The sequence below is a fragment of the Armigeres subalbatus genome, chromosome 2, assembly GCF_024139115.2.
Source record: "Armigeres subalbatus isolate Guangzhou_Male chromosome 2, GZ_Asu_2, whole genome shotgun sequence".
In the NCBI taxonomy this organism is placed as follows: domain Eukaryota; kingdom Metazoa; phylum Arthropoda; class Insecta; order Diptera; family Culicidae; genus Armigeres; species Armigeres subalbatus.
In genome coordinates this window covers 281,039,278-281,065,913 of record NC_085140.1, presented here as the reverse complement: position 1 = coordinate 281,065,913, position 26,636 = coordinate 281,039,278, and the positions used below count along the sequence as shown (strand labels likewise).

Below are 26,636 nucleotides of genomic sequence, written 5' to 3'. Positions count from 1 at the left end.
ATATGTATTTTTTCACATAGTTAGAGTAGATCGAGGATATGTTCTGATAGATTCAGACTGATGACAGACATTTTTTGGAAGGTCGGAAAAACGAAATGGTTACTTCCGAGAAAGGGATCATATCCGTCATTGACTTATTCCAGGAAAACGCTTACATAAAAAATAATTTTAAATCCCCTTACTTGATTTTGACAAACACCTAATTTTGGAGAATGGATCAATTCCAAGATTGTCTCAATCCTGGCAAAAGCCTACTTTTACAGAAGGAATCACATCCACCATTGCCTTACCCAGGACAACGCACGGGATCAAATTCAATATTGTTTCAATCCGGTCAAAAGCCCACTTTCAAAGAGGGAATTACATCCAACATTGCGTTACCCGGGACACCGCCCGTCATTAAATTTACCACCATATTCCAAGAAAACGCCTACTTCCAAAGGAATGAATCACATATACCAGAATCTATATATAGAGTTGCGCAAAGAGAATCTGCTGACACTGATGCTGAATGATGCTCATGTTATTATGTTGGCAACTTGCTTTTTTGTTCATCCCTCCAAGTGACTTCACGGGAGTGTTCACTTCTAAAGCTTTGAAATTCGATAATCAGGCTTCCTACAGAGTGCAAAGAAGTCAGTTTCTTCTTGCTACCTTATTAGGGGGTGTATTGAAGTGTTTTTACGCTGCTTTTAAAACAAATCTAATACATTTTAATCCTTGTTTGTTAATTTGCCATATTTATCATTAGGCGATAACAATACTTCCGCCTTACCAACAAGCATTTGTTTACTCGATAGGTAGACGGTTTGACAGTTCAATAGATAGATTTGGCTTCACTCTTTGCGCAACTCTATATAATAGACTCTGACATATACCATTGCCGTATTCTGAACAAACTTCTATTTTCATAAAAGCATTTACTTTTAATTTTGAAGAAGAGATTTCTGTAGCTCTTGAGTTGGTTGATTTAGAGCAATTTTACCTAATTGGATTAGGGTGTACCTCAAAAAAACAGTATTTTTTATCTACTTTTTTTATTTTAGATTTTTTGAAAAAGTCGTCTTCAGGTGACTTTTAGAGCTCAAAAAAATGCAACTTTTGATGGGTAAATATGGTCAATATTTTTTCCTATAAAAAGTTATAATCGTTTTCTGTCAAAATTACATTTTTTATAAGTTGATATCTCCGGTTAGGGCAGACCAAAAAATATATTCACACGGCATCTGAAAGAAATTCATATTCTTTATTCTGTCAAAAAATGGGGATATGTTATTTTTATCTCAAGTTTAACCAATTTTACTAAAATCATTTTTTTCAAATAAATTGATATAACTCGACAACGGGAGAAGATACAGACGATATTCTTATAGCAAAACACGCGTTTTAAAAAGCCCCAAAAGTCTTCAGAAGGTGACATCCGTGAAAAATAAAAAATGAAATGAGCAGATCATAAATATTGTTTTTTAAGGGACACCCTAATCCTGGTAAGTAAAATTACTCTAAACAAGTGAGCCTAAGAGCTACATAGGAAGTTTATATAGCAAAGTTGATTGGAAAAAGCTGCGCTACAACTTTGTAGAACATTTTATGTCAATATTCCGCAAAATAAAAAAAATAAAAATTTCACGTTTTTATGAAATGGCCCACCCTATTTTTCGGTAACTCTATAATAAGGGCCCAAGTATCCAGAACAACTTTGTAGAACAAACTTTGTTTCTTAAAAGTATGCTTCAGACCGCAAATGCATTTTTCTCGTAAATCTTGCAATACGATGATAAAGATAAAACTTATAAAAAGTGTTAAAGCTGTATTTTTTTATTTTCATTTCTCACGAATGTCATGTTCTGAAGACTTTTAGGGCTTTTCAAAACGCGTGTTTTGCTATAAGAATATCGTCTGTATCTTCTTCCGTTGTCGAGTTATAATAATTTATTTGAAAAAACATGATTTTAGTAAAATTGATAAAACTTGAGATAAAAAAATAACATATCCCCATTTTTTTTTTGACATAATAAAGAATATTAATTTCTCTTTCAAATGCCGTATATTTTTTTGGTCTGCCCTAACCGGAGATATAAACTTAAGAAAAAAATGTAATTTTGACAGAAAAATGATTATAACTTTTAATTGGAAAAGAGATTGAGCATATTTACCCATCAAAAGTTGCATTTTTGAGCTCTAAAAGTTACCTGAACACGACTTTTCGAGAAATCTTAAACAAAAAAGTAGATCAAAATACTGTTTTTTGAGGTACACCTAATCCAATTAGGTAAAACTGCTCTAAATCAGCCAACTTAAGAGTCACAGAAAATTTTTTTTGCGAGATTGATTGGAATAAGCTACGCTACAACTTTGAAGAACATAACATGTCAATATTCCGAGAAATAAAAAAAATATTTTCTATTTTTTTTAAATGATGGGTGGCCCTATTTTTCTGTAGAACTATAATGATGGCCTTACTATTTCGAACAATTTTGTAGAACTACAGTTTTTTCTATAAAAATTATAGTTTGAGCGTAAAATGCAACTTTCCGCGTAAATCTGTATCCTGGACCATAGTGCATTGCCTTAATCCGGACAAACGGCTACTTTTAAAGATAAGGAATCACATCCACCGTTATCCTAATCCGGGTAAATGCCTACTTTTCAAGAAGTGATCACATCCACCCTTGCCTTAATCCGAGCAAGCACCTAGTTTTAATGAAGGGATTACAACTACCATCGCCTAATGCTGAGCCCTAAGTTAAAGAAGAGTTTACATACACAATTGTCGTAATCCGGGCAAACGCCTACTTTTAAAGAAGAGATCATATCCACCATTGCCTTAACCCAGAAAGAGCCTACTTTTAAAGAAAGGATCACATCCACCATTGCCTAAATCCGGACGAGCAACTACTTTTTAAGAAGGGTGATATCCACCATTGCCTTAATTCGAGCAAGCGCCTACTTTTTAAAAAAATATTGCATCCGCCATTGCCATAATCTGGCCAAACGCTCACTTTTAAAGAAGGAATCACATCCACCATTGCCTTAATCCCGACACACGCCTACTTTTAAAGATAAGGAATCACATCCACCATTGCCTAAATCTGGGAGAGCAACTACTTTTTAAGAAGGCCGGGCAAGTGCCTACTTTTCAAGAAGTGATCACATCCACCCATGCCTTAATCCGAGCAAGCGCCTAGTTTTAATGAAGAGCTCACATCCACCATCGCCTTATACCGAGCGAACGCCCTAATTTAGAGAAGAGATCAATTGTCGTAATCCGAGCAAGCGCCTACTTTCAAAGAAGAGATCACATCCACCATCACTGTTGTGAAATGTCATTTGCATTCGTTTGTATAATTTTCCCAGAACTTTTTTCTGAAGGTAGTCATCATTCCTGAGGTATGACGAATTTATAGCGCTTCAGTGTACCTACAACTTTGTCTAACAGAACATTGCTGTAAATATGTAATCAGAGGCGTGGGAGGCAAAATGTCATTCAAATGACATTATGTCAAATGACACGTGACATTTTGGAGAGTTTTCACTATCCAGTCTCACATGTTATATTTAGAGCAATGTACCATTGGACAAAAATATAGCCCTACTCAAGCGTTATAAGTACATCTAAAATTATGGATTAAATTTTGCTTCTAAAGAAACTTATGATCAAATTAGTCAAATGACATGCATATGAAATTTTACAAGCCTGTCCACCATTGCCTAAATCTGGGCGAGAAAATATCTAGAAGGGGTAATATCCACCATTACCTTAATCCGAGCAAACGTCTACTTTTAGAAAGAGATTGCATCCACCATTTCCTTAATCCGAGCAAGCGCTCAATATCCAGCCAATGCATGCTTTCTTCGAAAGAATTATGTATTTAATTATGTTATATCAACTATTCCAGGTTATTTCCAGCACCACTGAGTCTAGTCATTTATTTTATGAACAATCAAAAATTATGCCATATGGTCGGGGTTCAGCCAAAACGCACCAAGCGCCAACAAAACATTACCGATTTTTCTGCTCAAACTTCCGTTTAGCAGATGTAATTGATCGTAAATCGTATCGGATATCTCTCAACCCCATAACTGAGGATATCATACTGCAAATGTACGTTTGAATTGATATGAAACTATTTCCGTTGTCCTTTTACGAACAAAATATCATCAAAATATCAAAGTCAGTTCAAAAGCCGCTTGGTGCGGTTTGGCTGAACCCCGACCATATGTCCGTTATGCCAAATGACACTCACTTTTGTTTCTCACTTTCTTCGAGAAACTCTTCGTTTTTTTTTTAAATGCTTTGCAATTTCTTTCGGGAGATGCTTCCTAAAATCCTCGGGAAACGATTTGAGTTTTCCTTGTGAAATTTTTCAGAATTCGCTCCGGCAACTCTTCGGAACTCCTCGGAGATACGCTTCGAAATTTTCTCTATAAACTCTTCAAAATTTACTCTAGAAATTCTTTGATTTTTTTTGCGAAATTTTTCAGAATTTTGAAAATCTCGTCGTCGGGTCGCCCTTCGTGTGGGTAGTACACGTTAATGATGCTGTAGTTGAAGAACGGCCTTCCACTCTAAACTTGCACATCCTTACGTCAATTAGCTATCACTCAATCAGTCGTTGGCGCATCTTACCCAGCACTCTGAAACCCATTCTCAGTTTGTTGTGTGGTGCCATAATTTTGGTAGAAGTTAGCCGCTCGAGGCCCGCTTTTCCATACCAGCAAATTTCCTGCAGCGCTATGATGTAGAAGTTGCGGGATGTAATTCATTGTCGCAACCTACGAAACCTGGCGACTTGCAGTTCCTCGTTCCAAGCTTCTAAGCCAATTTGGCACAACATCATTTGACATTAGGTCATTCGGCGTTGCGGCCATTTGATATTTTTTTCGCTGCAATAAAAGAGTCAAAACATTTGAACTGTGAAAGAAAAAGATTTTTTTATGTATATTTTACTTAGATAAAGGCGACTATACTCTATCGAGGACATGTTCTGATAAATGCAGACTGATGGTAGAAATGTTTCAGAAGGTTGGACAATCGAAATGCAGAACTTTATCCGAGTAGGGATCTTATCCATCACTGTCTTATTTAAGTCAAACGCCAACTTCCATAAAGAGAATAACCTACACCTTTGCCTTATATTGGGCAAACGCCTTTTTGCCTTTCTCGTACAACAAAGCTGAGCACATGTCTGTCTGTCCGTGTGTATGTATGTGTGTGTATGTGTGTGCACAAAAGCTATAAAAACATTTGACAACTTTTCGTATAGAAATCCTTAACCGATTCTCGCAACAAGTTTCATTCGACAGGGGACAAAACCTTGTTGATCACTATTGAATTTTATAACGATCGGTCATTGCGTTTAAAAGTTATGAAGAAAATGGTACATCGGACCATATAAACCCCATGTATTAGGTTGGTGTCTTAACTAAATGCGAGAAAGGCACTACCAACGCTAGGTGGATTAATCTGGTTTTTTTAAAGGATCACATCCATTATTGCCTACTTTTAAAGAAAAGGTCACCAAGCCCGTTAATAATGATTGCTGTATATTTATAAATTCATAGAAACTCATGAAAGCTTTTGGATAAAGTGCCCAGCGACATTTTTGCCTTTCTCGTACAACAAAGTTGTACCGAAAGGCTATCATTTCACTCCAAAATCGAACTTTTCATAGAAGTCTCGGAGACCCATGATGTTATATACCAGCTCGTCGAACTGAACAAATGTCTGTCTATCCGTTTGTATGTGTGTGTGTGTGTGTGCACACGAAAACCGAAAAACATTATTCACTTTTTCATATAGTAATTCTTAACCGACTTTCTCGCAACAAGTTGCATTCGACAGGGGACAAAGTCTTGTTGATCACTATTGAATTTGATAACGATCGACCATTGCGTTTAAAAGTTGTTAAGAAAATGGAATCGAACTATATAAGCGCCATATAAGGTTGGTGTCTTGGCTAAATGCGAGAGAGGCAGAATCACCACTCGGTGAATTTAGTTGAGTTTTTTATTATTATATAAGCAACCAAACGCCTTTTTTACCAAACCTCAGATTTAACGACGGTACCCGTTTCTGTCGAGCAAATCCTATATTCAGTGGGGTATCACAAAACATTTATGGCAGTGAATCATGGTCAATGATAGTCCGTTTGACCATGTTTCGCGTAAGTAAACAGTAAGCGACATTTGCTTGTTTGTTCTACGGTTTTGTTGACCGTGGACCACAATCATGCGCCCGGTCTCTGGGTAATGTTTACGGCTTGCTATACACAAATTCCACGAATGAAAACGCTTTTTATTAAAATTGGATAACTTGATCATTTGATTTTCCTGAAATTAAGTTATGAGAAATGGCGAATAAAGATCAATTTGTGGATCTGAAAAGATGTATATAAGACTTAAGAGATGTATCATGACATATATCATGATCATTGGAATCAATGAAAAGCACCATAAATTAAATCCAAAAACAGATAATTTGAATGCTATATTGTAACGTATGCGTTCAAAATTTCTAACCAGTTTCTAACAATTTTCCATGCGATCTGCCACATTCGCTTCTACATCGCAAATCGTAACCTTGTTGTGTACAGAATAATTGACAGCATCTATGGTGAAAATAATCCAGCAACTAAGCACGATGATTTGTTCGTTTCGCCAGCAAAATCCTGTCGAAATTGGATATTGTGAGATACTTCGTATAAAGTCGACCCGGTCTGTCCTCCTCTTCTGGAGAAAGGCTTGAGCGTTGAACGGAAGCTTGTTTCCGGTTGATGGTGTTACGCGACCTTAAAGTGCATCGGAAGCTGAAGAGAAAGGGTGAAGTCAAGTTGACCTCGCTTCTTGGACAGGGAGGTCCGGTCGGAACAACCTGCCAAATGGTATTGAACCACCTGGTCAGAGACATATCTGACCAAAGTCCTGAAAGAACTTATTTTTCTTAACAAAGCTTAGTTATTGTCTAAAGTTAAAGTTATGAAAGAACTGAAAAATGCAGCCATCCATCTTCTCATCTGCCAATAATAAGGTTTCGGCCAACTGCCGTAAGAAAGCATGGTAGTGCGTCGAAACACTTCTGTAGAAGGTCCAACAAACCTAGGATTTAATGACAATTTGTTCCATTGAGTTATCTTTTTATCTATCAAAACACCGGAGACGAGCCAGCCTAGGGCTGAAAGTCTCCTTAATAAAGACAATGAAAAAAATCTATCAAAAAAGCGGAAAAATATATATGAAAACCGTGGCAGAAAACCTATCCCTGTCCTGATTTTTTGTGCCAACCAAACACCGTTAAGTACTGCCAAAATTGATCGTCTCCTTGTTTCCAATCACATCAAAAATGGATTGCAAAACTTTTCGAGAAAGTGCACCCAACCCGGTAGACTTGCTTGCATTTCGTGGTACATCGAACTGATGATGACTGATAGATATGCGTGCACGAGAGAGCTTATGTGCGCTTTCGTGCGTAACCCAATTCAAATTAGCATGCACCACGAATGGGTTTGCCCATATGCCTAGTTGGCCTCTGCCAGACACACATTAGAAACACTTTCGATTGTTGGTAAGCTCGCTATTATTTGAGTTTGCCTTCATGTATGAACCAATTACCGTCTGCTACGGCACTTTTACTGCATGAAAAATTGTAATTACGCGTAGCTATGAAACAATGCCAACAACAAGTCGCCGGTCTTCAACGAGAGACGACAGACGAGTATAGGGAGTGTTCCCGAGTTCACCGAGAGTCAATGAATCTAAATAGCTGGTGGAAACGATGCTGACGAACTGCGACAGGGTAGTAATAATCCCGCGGTTTTAGAATGAGTCATAATGTGGAACTATGCGCTGGAGCGTACACACCTCGAGAACTTTATGAGCCCGCGCGCCATAGTCATTCGATTAATGAGGTCAACGTGAAGCAAAATGTCTACAGCAAAGCTCCCCGGTTGCGGGATGCTGATGGCTCGACCACAAATTGCTTTTCAATGTTTCGTGTAGCACATGGAGTCGACTTTCGGCGCTCGATAAGATCGCTCGCTACTCTGAAGTGGTCATTATTTCCGCACATAACATATCAAATATCTGAACTTGAAGTTCCTTGTTCCATCCAGCAACAATGAGTAAGTGGCCCGCGAAGTAGCCAATAAAAACATTTTTATTGACCTATTGTGAATAGAATGTGAACGCGACTGCAATGGATTCAAGGTTTGACGCTGAAAACGAGACTGTGCCTTCGCCGTACTGGCGCAGTTTAGGCTCATGATCGAGAATTGAAACAAAACCAGAAACGAACATTCGAAAAGCAGTGTGTACTAAAAGTAGGCCGAAAGTGAAGGTTATTCTGCCGTTCTAATGACGAAGGGGGACTCCTTACGCTAATGGAGCCTATTGAGAACCACGATTGCGATCAATTTGGTATTTCTTCAACGTCAAATTGATTGCTTGCCGATCAGAGGAAAAGGCATTTGATTGACGAGGTACTCATTGTTGATGCTCTTTTTGGAATATCATCATAGCAAAATAAAATATATCCGGCGTAACATTTTTTTTCATTTGCCTTTGAAGAGTAATAATATCAGTCATGTAATTGCCTCCAATTTAGGTCCCAGTCGATGTTAAGATTCTATTTCCAAATTTCAATTGAACATGAAATCAGTAATATCAAAAACATATTGCCGAATACTGTGAAAGTGAGAGGCGTATCCGGGTGTTCAGGTTCCTACTAATTGACGCTGATTAGATTGTATCGTGGAGAGTGGTCAGTAGGAACGAAGGAACCAATTAAGCTAGGAAAAGTTTTCTACTGATATAATCTACAGCTAGAGCGCCGTATTTGACAGAGTTTACTTTTTGTTATTTCTGTAAATTGTAACAAGGTAAATATAGAACAGATCCCACAAATTGGTCATTCTAAATTGTTAAAAAAATTAAGCAAATCAAGCAGATACTATTCGCGAGTTTTTATCATGATGAAGTTGCGTTAGTCGATGAGTTTCTTAACCATACTACCATGATCTTTCTATGCTTGTTTATGTATGAATACATTTTATCTCTCCTCATAGCAATCATATTACATCAATATTTATATGTTGGCACATAGGTACTGAACTTATTAATATGTGATGATTATATTTAATTGAACCGATTGTTTAAGAAACTGCATATGTGACATTTTCTACCAAAATAATTTTTTTACATATTCTAATCCTCGTTCAAAAATACGTATTCTGGCAAAACATAAGATAAAAAAAATGTTCGGAAGTGTATGAAATTTTTTCGTTTTTTTGAGAAACTACAATTAAGCAGTACTGCTTGCAGTTTTTGAACTGGCAGAGCCCCAGAGTTCTGAGTAGTGTATCCTCGAAAAGAATAAGAAAATCTATGCTGCAATTCACTTTCGATGAAATGCCCATGCGACTAAATATTCTTTCGACGAAATGTCATTCGACCTAAAGTTAGTACACTTAAAGGGGAAAGTTACAACAGCTTGAGGGATTTTACATGAAAACGCAACCCCATATAATCATAACAAATAGATTGTTTAAAGGAATGAACCAGCTGTTCATTTGAGTAACCGCATCGGAAGGATAATCAATTTCCGCGTAGAAAAGTTTTTTTTTCCGGATTTTATTCTTCAATGCACAAAGTTAATCGCTGAAAATGGAATGCAGATTATGAAGAGTATGTGTTTATTGGATACGTTAGTAATTGAAATTACTACAGACTGTATGATCCAACATACACGTGGTACGTCAAATGAGTTATGATTTTTGCAAATGAGTTGAAAACTTTAAGCAAACAGCTGCAATATATGAAAAACTTTAACCCAACAATCCTTGAGTTACAATCGGAATTTGCCTTCCAAGAATTATACATCGACAATTTATTAGAACAATTCGATAGGTTAGACATTATATTTTCTTCGCTTTTGTATTCTGAGCTACCAGTCCTTCAACTGTCTTGTTCTCAGAGTTACGTTATCTTATGTTATCTTATATTAAAAACTATGTCCGGGATGCCCTTATTGATCACTTCTCGTAATTCGAGAGCATTTTTTAGTGCCCCGGGCAAATTAATAATTTGATTGAGAAACTGCTTATATCAATTTTTGACAATTTCGAGAAAACAACAAAATACTGTCTTTCAACAAATTGGCAATGAATATTTCTATTCCTTTGATACAGATCAATAGTTTTATGTAAAATTAAGCGCCCTGGATCCCATTCAGTTCATAAACTGCAAGCAGTACTCCATAATAGCTCTTCAAAGTGCGTGTACATAATAGTCGCTCTCCTATGCCTAAACGATGGTATTTGCTGTTTTAATTATTCTCTTGAATTATCAGTTGATTTGGTTGTAATTTGAATGAGCACGCGCAGTTTGATGTTTGCATGAAAATTACTATAGAAATCGCCCCTTGTGTAAAATATCGTTCTGTGAGGCGGCCTACTAACTATTTGAATATAATCACACAAGTAGATTCCTAAAATATTTCCCAAGCTGAAAGACAGTTTTTGTTGCGAAATGTTCTAACTTTTGTAATCAAAGTTGTAAAGAAAACAAAAATGTTCATTTATATTGATGATAAATATCTTGGCTGTGCATATGCACAGCACATGTTTCGAAAATGGACAAATTGATATGAAATTTGCGAAAAAGAATCCACGTGTCTTGGAGGGACTCGAACCCTCAATATCCTACTCTCTAGATAGGCGTGATCGCGTTGGTACTCCACTAGCATTGTCCAGGTCTCGTGTCCGTAGCGTTTTGTAGATAGTCACTTTGGTACGGCGGCGAACTCTGTTCGATCGTAGTCCACAGTATTTACGGTTTCCAGCCACGGTGCGTTTCCGCATTTCTCTGCTGGTATCATTCGGAGCCCCAGCAGCCTTGCGAGCAAAGGCGTGCCAATCTGGAGATGGCGAGTTCGATTCTCGGTCCGGTCTATGATGTTTTCGGGTGGGAAACATTCTCGACTCCCTGGGCAAAGTATATCCATTGTATTTGCCACACAAAATGCATACTCATGCAAAGCTTTCAATTAATAACTGTGGAAATGCTAATAGCGATTTGACTATGTGTCCAATTTGGGAATCTTGAGCTCGTTCAGTAGCCGCTAGGTTGCGAAGGCCGACGGAGGTCCTTCGTAGCTTAGTTGGTTGGTTAAAGCACCAGTCTAGCGTATTGTAGGGTCATGGGTTCGAGTCCCATCGAAGGGAAAGTGGTTACCTCCAATACATTTTCCAAATCAATATCTTTCACATAACGTACATATTCACATATGAGTTTTCACAACATTGTAAACAAAATACTGTTTTTGAACAAATTGGCAATGAATCTGTCTATTCCTTTGATACAGATCAATAGTCTTATGTGAAATTCAACACCCTGGGGCACTTTCAATTCGTAAATTGCAAGCAATACTCTATAATTGCTCTTCAAAGTGCTTGTACATTAGAGTTATTCAAATGTTGACTTTTCGCTCCCCTATGCTTAACCCGTAAATGCCCAGGACTAACTTTTTGAACTAACTTGTGGGCAGCAGGGACTATGTCCAAGGGCTTGACGATCCCTCCCCAGACCATCTGCGAGTTGTGGCGCCTGCGTAGGATGTGGTGGGGTTTGACAGTGGGCCCTGTTAAACCTCTATAAAAAGCTGCATGTATCCGCAAGTAGGCTTCGCCAAAGCGACCGTGTGCCGCTCAAAGCACACAGGCCCAAGTCCTGGTGTTAGGTGGGACGCCAAACAGCCCTGACACGTCGGCCCTCCGACGAGACAGGAGGTTTGCGCAGGCCCAATAAGCCGCCTTTAAAAACAACTATTACGAACGACATAGAAGATAACACGACTCGATACAATCGGCAACGACCTAGGCGACGAATAAAGGATCACGATTGAAAGCTTGGAACATGGAACTGCAAGTCGCTAGGCTTCGCTAGGTTCGCTAGGTATCGAACGACAACGGCCAACGATGCATAAACTTTGCAACCTCCTGCGGAATGGTAGTCCGGAGCACTTTCTTCCCCCTCAAGAATATCCGCAAGGCCACATGGAAATCACCTAATCAAGTAATGGAAAACCAAATCGACCACGGTAGTCGACGGTAAATTCTTCTCCGACATCACGAACGTACGCACTTACCGCAGTACGAATATTGAATCCGACCACTACCTCGTTGCAGTAGGTCTGCGCTCAAAACTCTCGACGGTGATCAACACGCGTCGGAGTCGTCCGCCGCGGCTAAACATTGGGCGGCTGCAAGACGGTAGACTAGCCCAAGACTACGCGCAGCAGCTGAAAGTGGCACTCCCAACAGAAGAGCAGCTAGGCGCAGCATCTCTTGAAGATGGCTGGAGAGATATTCGATCCGCCATTGGAAGCACCGCAACCGCTGCACTAGGCACGGTGGCCCTGAGAGAAACGACTGGTTTGATGGCGAATGGGAACAGTTAGTTGAGGAGAAACATGCAGCATGGGCGAGATTGCTGCAACACCGCACAAGGGCGAGCGAAGCACGATAGAAACGGGCGCGGAACAGACAAAACTCGATTTTCCGGAGGAAAAAGCGCCAGCAGGAGGATCGAGACCGTGAAGAAACGGAGGAACTGTACTGCGCTAATAACGCACGAAAGTTCTATGAGAAGTTGAACCGTTCACGTAAGGGCCACGTGCCACAGCCCGATATGTGCAAGGACATAAACGGGAACCTTCTAACAAACGAGCGTGAGGTGATCCAAAGGTGGCGGCAGCACTACGAAGAGCACCTGAATGGCGATATGGCAGACAACGGTGGCGGTATGGTAATGAACCTAGGAGCACGCGCGCAGGACATGCGACTTCCGGCTCCGGATCTCCAGGAAATCCAAGAGGAGATTGACCGGCTGAAAAACAACAAAGCCCCTGGAGTTGACCAACTACCAGGAGAGCTGTTTAAACACGGTGGTGAAGCACTGGCTAGAGCGCTGCACTGGGTGATTACCAAAGTTTGGGAGGATGAGGTTCTGCCGCAGGAGTGGATGGAAGGTATCGTGTGTCCCATCTACAAAAAGGGCGATAAGCTGGATTGTAGCAGCTACTGCGCAATCACATTGCTGAACGCCGCCTACAAGGTACTCTCCCAAATTTTCTGCCGCCGACTAACACCAATTGCAAGAGAGTTCGTGGGGCAGTACCAGTTGGGATTTATGGGTGAACGCTCTACCACAGATTAGATGTTCGCCATACGTCAGGTATTGCAGAAATGCCGCGAATACAACGAATACAATTCATCGACTTCAAAGCCGCATATAATACAATCGATCGGGACCAGCTATGGCAGCTTATGCACGAAAACGGATTTCCGGATAAACTGATACGGTTGATCAAGGCGACGATGGATCGGGTGATGTGCGTAGTTCGAGTTTCAGGGGCATTCTCGAGTCCCTTCGAAACGCGTAGAGGGTTACGGCAAGGTGATGGTCTTTCGTGTCTGCTATTCAACATCGCTTTGGAGGGAGTAATACGAAGGGCAGAGATTGACACGAGTGGTACGATTTTCATGAAGTTCGTCCAGTTATTTGGTTTCGCCGACGACATTGATATCATGGCACGTAACTTTGAGAGGATGGAGGAAGCCTACATCAGACTGAAAAGCGAAGCTAAACGGATTGGACTAGTCATCAACACGTCGAAGACGAAGTACATGATAGGAGGAGGACCAACGCGCACTGGGAGTTTTTGAAAGGAAAGTGTTGCGTACCATCTATGGTGGGGTGCAGATGGCGGACGGTACGTGGAGGAGGCGAATGAACCACGAGTTGCATCAGCTGTTGGGAGAACCATCTATCGTTCACACCGCGCAAATCGGAAAACTGCGGTGGGCCGGGCACGTAGCCAGAATGTTGGACAGTAATCCGGTGAAAATGGTTCTCGACAAAGATCCGACGGGAACAAGAAGGCGAGGTGCACAGTGGGCAAGGTGGATCGATCAGGTTGAGGACGATTTGCGGATCCTCCGCAGACTGCGTGGTTGGCGAAGTGCAGCCATGGACCGAGCTGGATGAAGAAGACTTTTATAAGTTTATTAATTATTTAGATTAAGTTTATTAGATTAAGTCCTTACAGGTCATGCGAATGCTTCAGCAGTCAAATAAGTCCAACGCAGATGTTCTAGGTTCTCCAAATTGTCTGAGAGTTGAGTTCAATTGGTCTATCAGGTCAACTACGCCTGATATCAAACCGGCAGCAACCCAACCTGATACGAAGGTCCGTTCCGAAGACCGTTCCGATTATTATAAGTACACTTAGGAACAATTAGCAATTGGAATGGGGTGTGATGTATTAATTCCGATTTTTTTTTGCTTAAAATTAAGACAATATTAAGCTTCGATTTTTGATCAAAATTTTTTTTGCACGAAATGGGTTATTTTTGGAACGTGTTATGATCAATATAATTTTCAATACAGACGCATAAAAATGTCTGTCTTTTCGCATTATCGACGAGATCTTTTTAAAAAAATAATTTCAATAACCTGAAAACTCCGAAAAACCTTAAAAATTATTTTGAAAATGGAATAATCATCATTAGTATGGATATAGCTTTAGAATCAGACGATTTTTAGGTACGGTATATCTTGGGGTTTGATCTGGACACTAATGACAAAGACAACATTGCTCCAAAAAGTAAAAACTGGTTGCATTAGTTAAAACGGGAGTTCGAGATAATTTTTAATGTTTTTTGGGACTAGTTGCTATTAATTTGAAATTGTTCTAATTCTCGTCCGATTGCAATTATTTAAGTTTTTAAATCCATAATGCTTGTTAAATGAGTGCTAAAAACAGATCGAACGGATGAGGTAGAAAAATTTATGAAAATTTTTAGGTAATAGATGAAAAACATGTTGTGCAAAATTCTTCACAATGTTGAGGAAAAAATCATACAACATGACAAATATTCAAAACATTCTCGAAAACTCGATGTTATATGAAAGTAAATACAATTCTAGGCCATATGTAACCATAAAACAGTAGATTACTTGAAAAAAAAATTGAATTATTCAATAAACGAAGTGTATTTATAATTATCGGGACGGTCTATATCCCCTCCAAAGCGAAGCCAATAAACTGTGTGTTTGAACCTCGTTTTGCAAGCTCATCTGTCTTTTCATTACCTTCAATGCCACAGTGTCCTGGAACCCAGTACAGATTTGCGGAGATTTCTCTTGGCACACGTTTCGCAATGAAAGAATGCAGTCTCAGACAAGTTTTGATGTACATTTAAAGCTACTCAATGATTTGAGTGCCGCTTGACTCTCTGTGAAGATACAAATATTTGCATATCTATATTTCCTCTCTACACAGATATTAGCACATTTCATTATAGCAAAAATCTCCGCTTGGAACACCGTTGGATAGTTTCCCATTGCCACTGAGATCGATGTCCCAGGGCCGAAGATTCCTGCTTCCGTTTTTGTTCCTATTTTTGAGCCATCTGTGTAGAATTTTATGGAACCGTTCCGAACAGTGGGACCTCCGACTTCCCAGTCCATACGTGATGGCTCACGTATGTTATAAGGAATGTCATAGTTCTCCACAGGTTTCATCAATCCGTGGACCTTACGTGAATGGTTCAACTTCTCATAGACTTTTCGTGTGCGCGCTCTCTCCGTCTCTTCACGGTCTCGATCTTCCTGCTGGCGCTTTTCCTCCGGAAAATCGAGTTTTGTCTGTTCCGCGCCCGTTTGTATCGTACTTCGTTTGCCCTTGTACGGTGTTGCAGTAATCTGCATTTCTATGTTGCATTCTTCTGCTCCACTAACTGCTCACTTTGTCGTCATACCAGTCGTTTCTCTGATCTGTGGGCACCGTGCCTAGTGCCGCAGTTGCGGTGCTACCAATAATGGCGGATCGATCATCTCTCCATCCATCTTCAAGGTGCTCTTCTGTTGGGAGTGCCACATCCAGCTGCTGCGCGTAGTCTTGAGCGTAGTCTATCGTCTTGCAGCCGCCCAATGTTAAGCCGCGGCGTACGGCTTTGACGCGTGTTGCGTTCGTGTTTTAAGCGCACACAGTTCGAACGAAACCTGTAAATTTCCGTTCAAGTAGATGTAACAAATTGACCTCCGTGTTAAGCAACGTAAAGTTACAGGAAATTTCAAATTTACACGTGCTGTAATTTACGAGTTTATATTTTTAAAGGAAAATAAAAAAATGCAACCAACATGGGAATCGAACTTTAGTCCACAGTGTGAGAGGCCACCTCGTTAGCCACTCGTGCATTTCAACTTCTTGAAAGCGAGTCGACCAAAGAGTAACAAGTTAAGCGTTCTGTCGATTTAATTATTCTTCATCAGACTGAACGATAACTTAAATTTACATGACACGGAAACTTCTTTGAGACGCGAATGTTTGAGACTCAGTTTACTAAATACATCACAAATTTCTCGAAGGGATGTTAGAAAATCATTTAATTACAGCGATGAAAAGCTGCGTTATGATGGCCACTTTGTACAAACATCCGAATATTTCAATTTGATTGATTCTTATATGAATAAAATAAGCGCCAGCTGCGGTTTGCATGAAATAGAATAGGATTTGTTTTGATTTGTTTTGGCAGCCACGTTCTCGCACAACAAGGTTTCCGTCAGACGCATGTAAAATTAAGTCATATTGAATGGAAATATCAACGATTTTATCGTTCACATCACAGAAATTGAAAATTATGATCTAGTACACATTCCGTTACCAAATTTTACATTCAGTGAGGATTTCCGTCGTGGCTAATTTTCAGAATATTTTACTGTGCATGCATACCACAACGAGGTATGATCGGATTCCCTATTCGCACTTCCGAAAAGAATTTGTCGTCGATTAGAACGTAATCGATTTGGTTTTCCGTCTCTTGATTAGGTGATCTCCATGTGGCCTTGTGGATACTCTTGCGGGGGAAGAAAGTGCTTCGGATTACCATTCCGCGGGAGGCTGCAAAGTTTTGCATCGTTGGCCGTTGTCGTTCGATACGGTATGCAGACTATCCGGTCCGATGACCGGTCAGTACATTTCCTACCTGAGCGATCATGTCACCGATGACGATTTTGACGATCTACAGTGGGTAGCCATCGTATGTCTGCTCTAGCTCTATACAGAACGCTTCTTGCTCGTCGTTGGATCTCCCTTCATTTGAGCAGTGGACACTGATTATGCTATAGTTGCAGAAACGGCCTTTTATCCTGTGCTTGCACATCCTTGCGCTAATTGGCTGCCACCCAATCACACGTTGGTGCTTCTTTTTAAATCGATAATTATGAGAAATTTAAAGTGTCAATACCTATCTATTTAGTATGATTGTTAATTTTTATTTCTTCTTTTACTTCTATGGCTCTACATTCCAACTGGAACTTCTATTAGCATTTGCACCGTTATTAATTCATAGCTTTCTATGCCCGCCAATGCATGAGTATGTATCTTGTGTGGCAAGCACAATGGATACACTTTGCCCAGGGAGTCAAGAATGTTTCCCACCCGAAAACATCCTGGACCGGATCGAAAATCGAACTCGCCCTCTCCGGATCGGCAATCCTTCGCGTTTGCATGCAAGGTTAACAGGAGACCCTAGTATTAACGTTAATGTATAATTAAAATCCACTATTAATTAGGCAATGCATTTTATTTATTTTTCAAGTTCTAAAAATAGCCGTGGTAACATGCGTACCAATTCGCCAGCTGACTGGTACGGTTTTTTTTCTCGCAAAAGAAAAACACTAAATGAGTAGTGAGTAAATTGAAAATTACTCGAACGGAAGTTTCTTCGATTGAAATCCAATTGAATTCGGAAGCTGGCAGCTGACTACTGTTTTCACGTTTTTCTCAACCTTCCAGTGCAGCGCAGTGTTGGTTGAGTGTGCCGTGTTTGCATCGATATCCGTGCGAACGATTCAGTCGAGATCTGCACTCTTTTCTTACGTCACATAAACAACGCCATCGCGTTTAGATCCGCATCGCATTTCGAACGTCATCAAGGTTGCTTACCCTTGGCGATGTGTCGATGATCTGGTGGCAACACTCGCAGCGTGCGTCGTGCCATTAGACGTAATATCGCCAAACCATTATTGCTGGTAGGAAATTCCTCACGCAAGCATACGAAAAAGCAACGCACCATTATGCATCAGTGAAAATTAGACGTATCACAGTTGGATAAAGGAAGACGTCCACAAGTATACCAACCCAAAGATCATTTATAAGGCAGCACTGAAATTTTCTTCGTTTTCGTTTGGCACAGATTGAAACATAGAAAGCTCATTTAGCAAGCTCAAGTTAAAGTGAAGAACTTTCCTAATTATTTTACTGGTAAAAGAACAATAGTACTTTTTTCTTCAATTCAACAACTTCATCTTGCAAAGCAACTTATGTATTGCCATGGGTCTACAGATAACGTTGATGACGATTTTGATTCCAAGGGATTTTTCCACAGTAAGTTTTTTTTTCATTTGTGGATTGTAAGGAGACGACCATTCTTTTATATATACTTTAATAAAGTATATAAAAAACAGACGACCATCCCTCCAGAAGCACTTTCGTAATAAGTATGAGGACCCGAAGACGGTGATTAGTGTTACAACCTCTCTTTCGTACGTGTTGTGGGCAGCAGCGTACAACGCTGCTAATCGATTTCGAAGAGAAAATTCGATAATGTGAGGAAATTGATTTGAAAATGCTTCGCAGCGCCATCCGTCTTCGGAACTTGCTGAACGCTGGTGTCGATCTTTCGTTTCCACAGTTCATGGTACGAGTCGAGTGGCTCGCGCGCTGCATTGAAAATGGAAAGTTTTCTTTCCAAGTGTATCAAGAGAACTAGGTACCATGCCAGGGAGGGTGTAAAACTGTAGGCATGTTATGTTACATAAGTGGACTGCAACATTTCAGAAAGTATAAGGGAATAAATTATGTTCCATTGCAGGTGACCGTTTCGGGTCTTTGTTGCATTTTCATAAGACTATTTTAGTTTTTAGTAAAGAGAAGTGCTTAATTGTGATTTATTGCTTACCACATAGAACAATGTTACTTACATGATGACACTAATTGGCTTAATGCAATTGCAAGCATTTTTTACATAGTTCGCGCATTATTTGACTTATTGTTTTCGTGTACTGCCGTAGAAAATTTCCACTAAAGGATTGCGGCATTCCAGAACCTCCGTGGCTTTTGCCCTGCTGTTCTGGCATTCCTTTGATGTTTGCCATTATTAGAAAAGTTTTCGTTTGCGTATGCAAGGCTTTAACATATGAGGAAATGTTAAGCTCTAGAATTAAAATTGCTTTTTGCATTCCTGGAAAATATCTAATAATAAATGTTAACAGATTGAAATCAGTCAAATTGCTTTGCATAATCGTTTCGTGTTACTTCCCCCGAGGATTACTCTTCAATCACTTTAAATTCCATTATTTTCTAGCAATCACAGTTGTCAGATGTTCATTCGTAATCCATTTCCGGTACACTGGAACACCGGGAAATGCCGGCCAAATGCTCCTACTGAATCCCTCGATCTCTCTCTCCATCTTCATCATAAATAACATCATTCACTTTCCACGCGGGGGAGCCTGCTCGCTCCTCGTTAGTTTCCCATCTCATACCGAAAGCTGTCGAGTTCTGTTGGGGTTTTAGCACCGCATCTTCTTATCCAACTCCCACACGTTGAACAACTTGATTTCCCTCCCGGGCGCAATCGTCGGGAGAAGGCGATTCCACCATATCGTTCCCGTTTGTACGACGTTCCTCGTTCCATTTATTGCCGTTCGTGGGGTTGTGTGTCGGGGGCCATGTGTGATTCTCCCATCCATCTGTATCAGTCTCCGCAGGTTCGTCACTCACCCCCCGATATGGGACCAATTCGTGCAAACAAACTCCAGTGTGCGGTACTAAACGAATTAAATTTTAATTGAAAACTTTTTAATTAAATTATTGTCGCCTATTTTGCTGCATGTGGTTCAACGGTTAACATAAAGTGTGTGCGAACTTTTTAAGGGGCGTATCATACAATGTTGGGACATAAATTGTGATGTTACCTATACGCAATCTTAAAAAGTCGCCATGTGATATATGGTTGGAAGGATGGTTTTTTAAACTACGAAACGAAATAAATTTTCTTGATTTGACAAAATATTTGGTTGAATAAAGTCGTAGTTTGGCGAAACAAATACTAATTACCACTATAACACTAAATTATTATTTATTTTAAATATAGTTCAAATACTTCAAACCCAAATTAAATTGAAGTAGTTCTTTAACATATTGTAATTACCGAAAGGTCATTTTCTCACGTTTTTACCCTTCTATACAAACTTTGCGATGTTCATTAACATATAACCAACTCTTCTCGTGTTACTCTTTTCATTGCAGAAAGTCGATCCGGAATTAATCTTCACAAAGCAGGAACGAATTGGTAAAGGATCATTCGGTGAAGTATTCAAAGGCGTCGACAACAGGACACAGCAGGTAAGAACCAGCCCATCCTTTCCTCTGATGACCCATGCCGTGATGATATATTATGTACGTCTGCATGGTCCCAATGAAGCTGCTGACTCCATCCCCAAGCTTCAAGCAACCTCCCCAGACGTTCTATTCTTAATGCATCGGAAAAACGGAAGACGGCGACCAAACTACTTAGCAAAGAACGATTCGCTTCAACTTTCCCTCGCCCGCAAATGATTTATTCGTTCGATTGGGGCGGAAAACTTTTTTCATTACATTACTTCTTCTAATGTAGCCACCATTTGAGGTCCTTCCGAGAATCGCCGCCTGTGCTCGTACAACCATGCAAGAAGCATCCATTTAATGGCGATAAATTTTTAATCCTTTGCTCACTTGAAAGTTTCCCCAAAGGTGTGGAACGTTACTGCCGACGTCGTCGTCGTCGTCTTCGTCGTTTTCAGTATCCGTCATCCACTTTTGCGTGAGCTAAGGTTCATTTTAACTTCATGCAGACGAACTCATCAGCTTCTCAGAGGATGTCGGTTGTAAATTTTTAATCTCATTTATCACCAACTTTTACATGTTTTCTCTCGTGTCTAATCGATAGGTTGTGGCAATCAAAATAATCGACCTAGAGGAAGCAGAAGATGAGATCGAAGACATACAACAGGAAATTATGGTGCTATCACAGTGTGATTCTCCCTTTGTCACGAAGTACTTTGGATCATACCTTAAGGTGAGTGTAAATGTCAATAATAGCAAGTAAGTATTGATTTAATAGCAAATAACATTTGCAATTCAGACATTTGAAATTTTCACGGAATTTTTTTTTGACTTTCACATTGAGATTCTTTAGCATTTAAACAACACTTTCATAAGTTCCACGAGATTTTTTTTTAGATTTCATGGAATTTCTTGGGTATTTTTCTAGAATTTCCAGGGAAATATTCTGAGAATTTCTAACGGGTGTTTTTAAGAATTGCACTGTGAAATTTTCTTAAAAATGTTTTCGGAAATTTCTCGAAAATTTCCTCTAAATTTCAGCGGAAAATTCATCGAATTTTTTTTACGAGAAATGTTTCGGAATTTTCATGGAAAATTTTCCGCTGGGGAAATTCTTTGAAGTTTCCATTTTGAACTACTTTTTGTGGAAAGGCTAAAGAACTTCCTTTGAAAATTTTGTTAAATTAAAAATAAAATTATAATTATAAAAAATAAAATAAAATTAGAATTTTATTCCCATTGAAATCCAAAGAATTTCACTTTGAAATCAAATTTTTTGACGGGGAAGGGCCGTATGGTCGAAGACCGAAACTCGTCTGATCGAAAATCATTTGGGTGAAATAGCCATATTAGTCATTTAGCCGAAAATACCGTTTGGCAAAAAGGGTCATTTGGCAGAAAATGTTATTTTACCGAGATGGTTATACGGGCGAAAGTATTGTTTGGCCGAACTACTCATATTGCCGAAATATTCGTTTGGCCGAATAGTTCATCTGGCCCAAAAAGGCCGCTTGGTCGAAATGCTCATTTAACAGAAAGGGCCATTTAGCCGAACGAGGTGACATTTTTGTCCATATGACCATATGGCAAATGACATTTTCAGCGTCGGCCTAACGACATTTTCGGCCGAACGCCATTTCGGACAAACGATCTGTTGGGGGAAACAACTTTTTCGGCCAAATTAACAGTTCGACCGTATGACCATTTCGCTCGTATGTCGCTTTCAGCCAAATGACATTTTCGACCTTATAACCGTTTCGCCCAAATGGAAGTTGGCTAGGTAACTCTCGCCTGAACATGTTATTCGGCCAAGTGGCATTAGAAAAAAGGATTTCCACCGAATGACTTTCGTCAATTCCTTGTTCAGAAAATCACATTTTTTGGCAGTTTTCCGATGAAATCCAAAGAATTTCTCATTGAAATCTACACTTTGAACAATTTTTCGCGAAGACTTAATTCCTGGGGAATTCTTATAGAGGAACTGTTTCGTTTTCCATCTCACTGAACATGTATTCATCTCATCGCGAAACAAAGAAATACGGCAACAGTTTCGTCGCTTCTTTTTGTTAACAAGCGTGTTCACTGCTGAAAAAAATACAAAAATAAGAAACAAAGAAAATTCCTTCTCATTACTTTGTTATTAATGGGACGAAAAATTATCCCGTTAACGTCTTGGGGAAGGGTCGTTTGGCCGAAACCCATTCGGCTGAAAGCCATTTGGCCGAATGTCACTAGACCGAAAGTTGTTTGGCCGAACAGACCATTAGGTCGAAAGGGTCATTTGGCCGAAAGGGTCATTAGGTCGAAAGAGTAATTTGGCCAAAAAGGTCATTTGGCCGAAAGGGTCATTTGACCGAAAGGGTCGTTTGGTCGAAAAGGTCATTTGAAAAGTGATAAATGAGGAATGAGAAATGCGACGTCTCTCTTCTCACTCCTCATTTCTCACATCTCGCTGAGAAAAGTGAGTAGTGCAAAGTGGGTAGTAAGACGTCTCACTACTCATTTCGCGCTTCTCATTTTTTACACTGAGAAGAGAAAAATGAAGAGTGAGAAGTGAGACGTCTCTCTTCTCATTCCTAATTTCTCACTTTTCAAATGACCTATTCGGCCAAACGATTCTTTCGGCTATACGACCCTTTTGGCCAAATTACCATTTCGGCTAAATGACCCTTCCTAGCCTATCGGTAAAATAACCCTTTCGGTCTAATGACCCCGTCGTCCAAATAACCCTTTCGGCCAAATGACCCGTTCGGCAAAACGACCCTTTCGGCCAAATGACTCTTTCGTCCAAATGACTTTCGGCCTAATGGTTTGTTCGTCCTAGCGGCATTCAACCAAATGGCATTCGGCCGAATGGGTTTCGGCCAAACGACCTTTCCCGTATTCAATAAACAGCAAAGCGTATTTTTGTTTGTTTTTGTACTCTTTGTATTAAACAAGTAGTGAAGTATGGCCACTGGCGGCGTCAGTTATTATTATTAGGTAGAGCACCACTTGGCGTAAGAACGCTGCCTTTGAGAGCTACAGCGTGTTTGCGACGAGTGGTGTCTTCCTCTAACTCCGCCAATGAATATGATTTTTATGTTAGTCTCAAATCTTTAATTATTACTTGCTAAGTTTTCCGAAAAGATGTGCTTTGTTTGTTCACTATGAGCGGGCTTGGTAGTCATATGGCTACTGCTTCTGCCTCATACGCAGGAGGTCGTGGGTTCAATCCCAGGTCCGCTCCATTCTCCTACTTTGTATCTTTCTCTATATTTCTAATATTCTAGCAATTGCTAGAACTGGAAATGGAATTCCATACCGTTTCCATGTCTATTCCTATACCTTCAACTTGAGTATTCTAACAGTAATCTGCTAGAACTGGAAATGAACTATAAAGCTCGTTTCCTACATCCAATTAGAAATTCCATCAGTTGCTTTCTCCTATTTATCACATTGGCAGCTCGTTAATCAAGACGGACCTCAGTCTCTCGTACCTAACCCAAAAATTCCAACAAATTCCGCATGAACTCGTGGCAAGTGCAGAGGTATATTCGGCTTGCAGTGGGCGAGTGATTGCATCATCATTTCCTCCCCCTTCCCTACATTGACTTGCATTCTGACGTGGCAGGCGCCAGTATGACCTAACAAATGAGATCACCAGTACTTGTACATTGAAGATGTGAGCTAGTCCCAAGCAAACATCTGTTGGTTCTCTGTGCAAGAACAGTTGATCTGGTCATAATGGAGTGGCAACTACGAGTAGTCAATCAAGCTCAAGCCCAAGCTCAAGAGCACTATGGAAATATCTAAAAATATTGTTTTTGACTTTTGGCCAGGATTTGGGCTGAAATACTCCTTAGTGGCTTGACGCCAAGAACGCCGCCGAACAATATTATGACAAACGCTGTTTCGGCGAGATGAAAACAAGCGAGTTTCGAGTCGAAAGAGAATCTGTTTTTCAAGTCTGTGGTGAAAATCATCTTACACTTGGTACTTTTTTTTCTACAACAAGCCTGAAAAATAAACGAAAATCGTGCCTTCTTGATGAAATTCTTTTTTCGTTCTATCATTCTTTAGCCTCACTCATTTTGCGCGGTAATTTAAGGTGTGTTTGCGCATACGAAACAAGCGACAAAAGAGAACTAACGACAAAGCTTTGTTTTTGTCGAAGATAATAATGACAAAGATCCGAAAATTTTCGTCCGTAACAAAAAAGAAAACAATTTTGTTGCTAGCTTTTCATTCCGGTATTTTGCATTTCATTTACAGAAAATTTCGGTTTTATGCTATCGTAGTTTCTGTTTTCATGGAAATATTTGAGAATCTAACTGTGATTACAAAAAAAAGCGTCGCATTCTCGGAAATATCAGAGCATGCAATGCAAATGATTCTTGTCATATTATGTTTAGGTTCTTAGGCTTGTTGCAAGGTGCGTTTGTCAGTAACAAACTCTGTTGATGACAAAGGGTATGTTGTTAGGCGTTTCTCGAATATTGATTCCCTGCATCCGCCATAACGCATTTTTATCTGAGGTACCCCCTAGGGCCAGTGAAGGTACCCACAGGAATACATGTACCCCAGACTGAGAACCGCTGCTGTAGCTGGTTTGCGCTATTCCATAACCATTCCATTGGTCCCGAAATGGTTAAATTTTCGCTGGTCCATGAATATGACATTCTGCTTGAACTTTTGCGTCTCAGCCTAACATTTTTGAGCATACTCCAGTCGCTTCTACATATTCTTGGCAGATATGATATTCTTCCTCGAACTGCGATCACGGTATCCTTCGTCTATGATATCCGATATCGTTCCGGATGATTTGCGGATTGGCCTTGGCGTTAGTACACGTTAGGGGCACTATCCTTAGAATTTTGCCTAATTTCGTGCAGAAGAATGCGGTGGCCAGTGTGATTCAAATTAAGGTCAGTGTCGGAAGCAATTTTAAGTGATTTTAGTCTTTTTAGTCACATACTGTACCGACGATCACGACAGGCTACCGATACCAGCTATTTTGGACAAGCTTTTGCCACCATTCTTGATAAATTTTAGTGTTACTATTGGGATTTTCTTATGTGGAACATTAATTTTCCTACAAAGCAAACACTTTGGTGCTAAAATTTATTCAAAATTGTAAATCATGCGCTCGGCTTCTTAGGGAATGTGTGGACACCATGGGTTGCTACTGGTTTTGTATAAAGCGTAATTGACCTAGTGAACTAAGATTCTGAACTCCAGAATGGTTTGGAGAGCCTTGAATATCTGAAATAGTATTGGACAGATAAAAAAAAACAGTTTTAAAATCGTTCATGCGCGGTGTTATGCATTTTTTCTCCATATAAAAGCGGCCAACTGACTTTCCTTCCTCCGACGATTACAGAATAAAGGTGTGGCCGATCAACAATCTGAGGTCAACTTTTATTTAGAGGAGGGAAAGTCGACAAAGAGAATCCTCTCTTGTAACATTCGCCCTTTTACCAGGTAGAGCTTCATTTGCATTATTACGACATAGGGTAGAGAACCATTTGGGCAGCACCCCCTATTCCCGTCAGCAACATTCATTACTCGAGCGTATTACAACCGAATTACTTGGTTTTTAGTACATGGTTAGTTTCTGTCGATATCTACACGGAAGAAAAAAAGTACCCAAAATTGAGTACTTTTAAACTTACTTTTGAGTTATTTTTTCTCTTCGCTTTCATCCACTCTTTCTTTTGATGTCAAAAACAAAAGAGCCAAACAATCCAACGACGCCAGTTCAATACGGGAAGCCAATTTTGAGTTTTATTACCTGAGGTCGAAATTGAGTGAATTAAACTTAAATTTGGGTCAATAAATTTTCCGTTGGGTACTTTTTTAACATGGGAGTAAAGGCAAACTACTTCGACCCTACTTACTCAATTTTGGCTTTCCGTACGGATGTTCGAGGTTGGGTGAATTAAACTCACTATTGGGTAGTTTATTTCTTCCGTGTAGTGATGTACAAAGAATCAAGCCATTTGGTTGGAACGCGGTCGAGTTATTAACGTTGCGGGCGGGAATAGGGGTGCTGCCCAAATAGTCCCGCTCCCTAATATTAACATTTTTCTATGAAATTCCATCGGGAAAACCTACCATACATTCTAATGATTTGATTACATGCATTGGAAATGCTATAGGAAATGATTTTTAAAAATTTTGAAAAAATAAATACGATGGTGTCTAT

General features: G+C 39.8%; 1 protein-coding gene across 8 annotated transcripts in view; it reads left to right on the top strand.

Moving 5' to 3' along the window:
* Window positions 1-26,636, top strand: part of LOC134212317 (serine/threonine-protein kinase 26) — a 234,433-nt gene that overhangs the window by 183,031 nt on the left and 24,766 nt on the right. For all 8 annotated transcript variants that reach the window (XM_062690064.1, XM_062690065.1, XM_062690062.1 and 5 more), the window contains 2 exons: window positions 20,375-20,470; window positions 21,054-21,182. In XM_062690064.1, coding sequence (XP_062546048.1) covers window positions 20,375-20,470; window positions 21,054-21,182 — 225 coding nt within the window. The remainder of the gene's footprint in view (window positions 1-20,374; window positions 20,471-21,053; window positions 21,183-26,636) is intronic.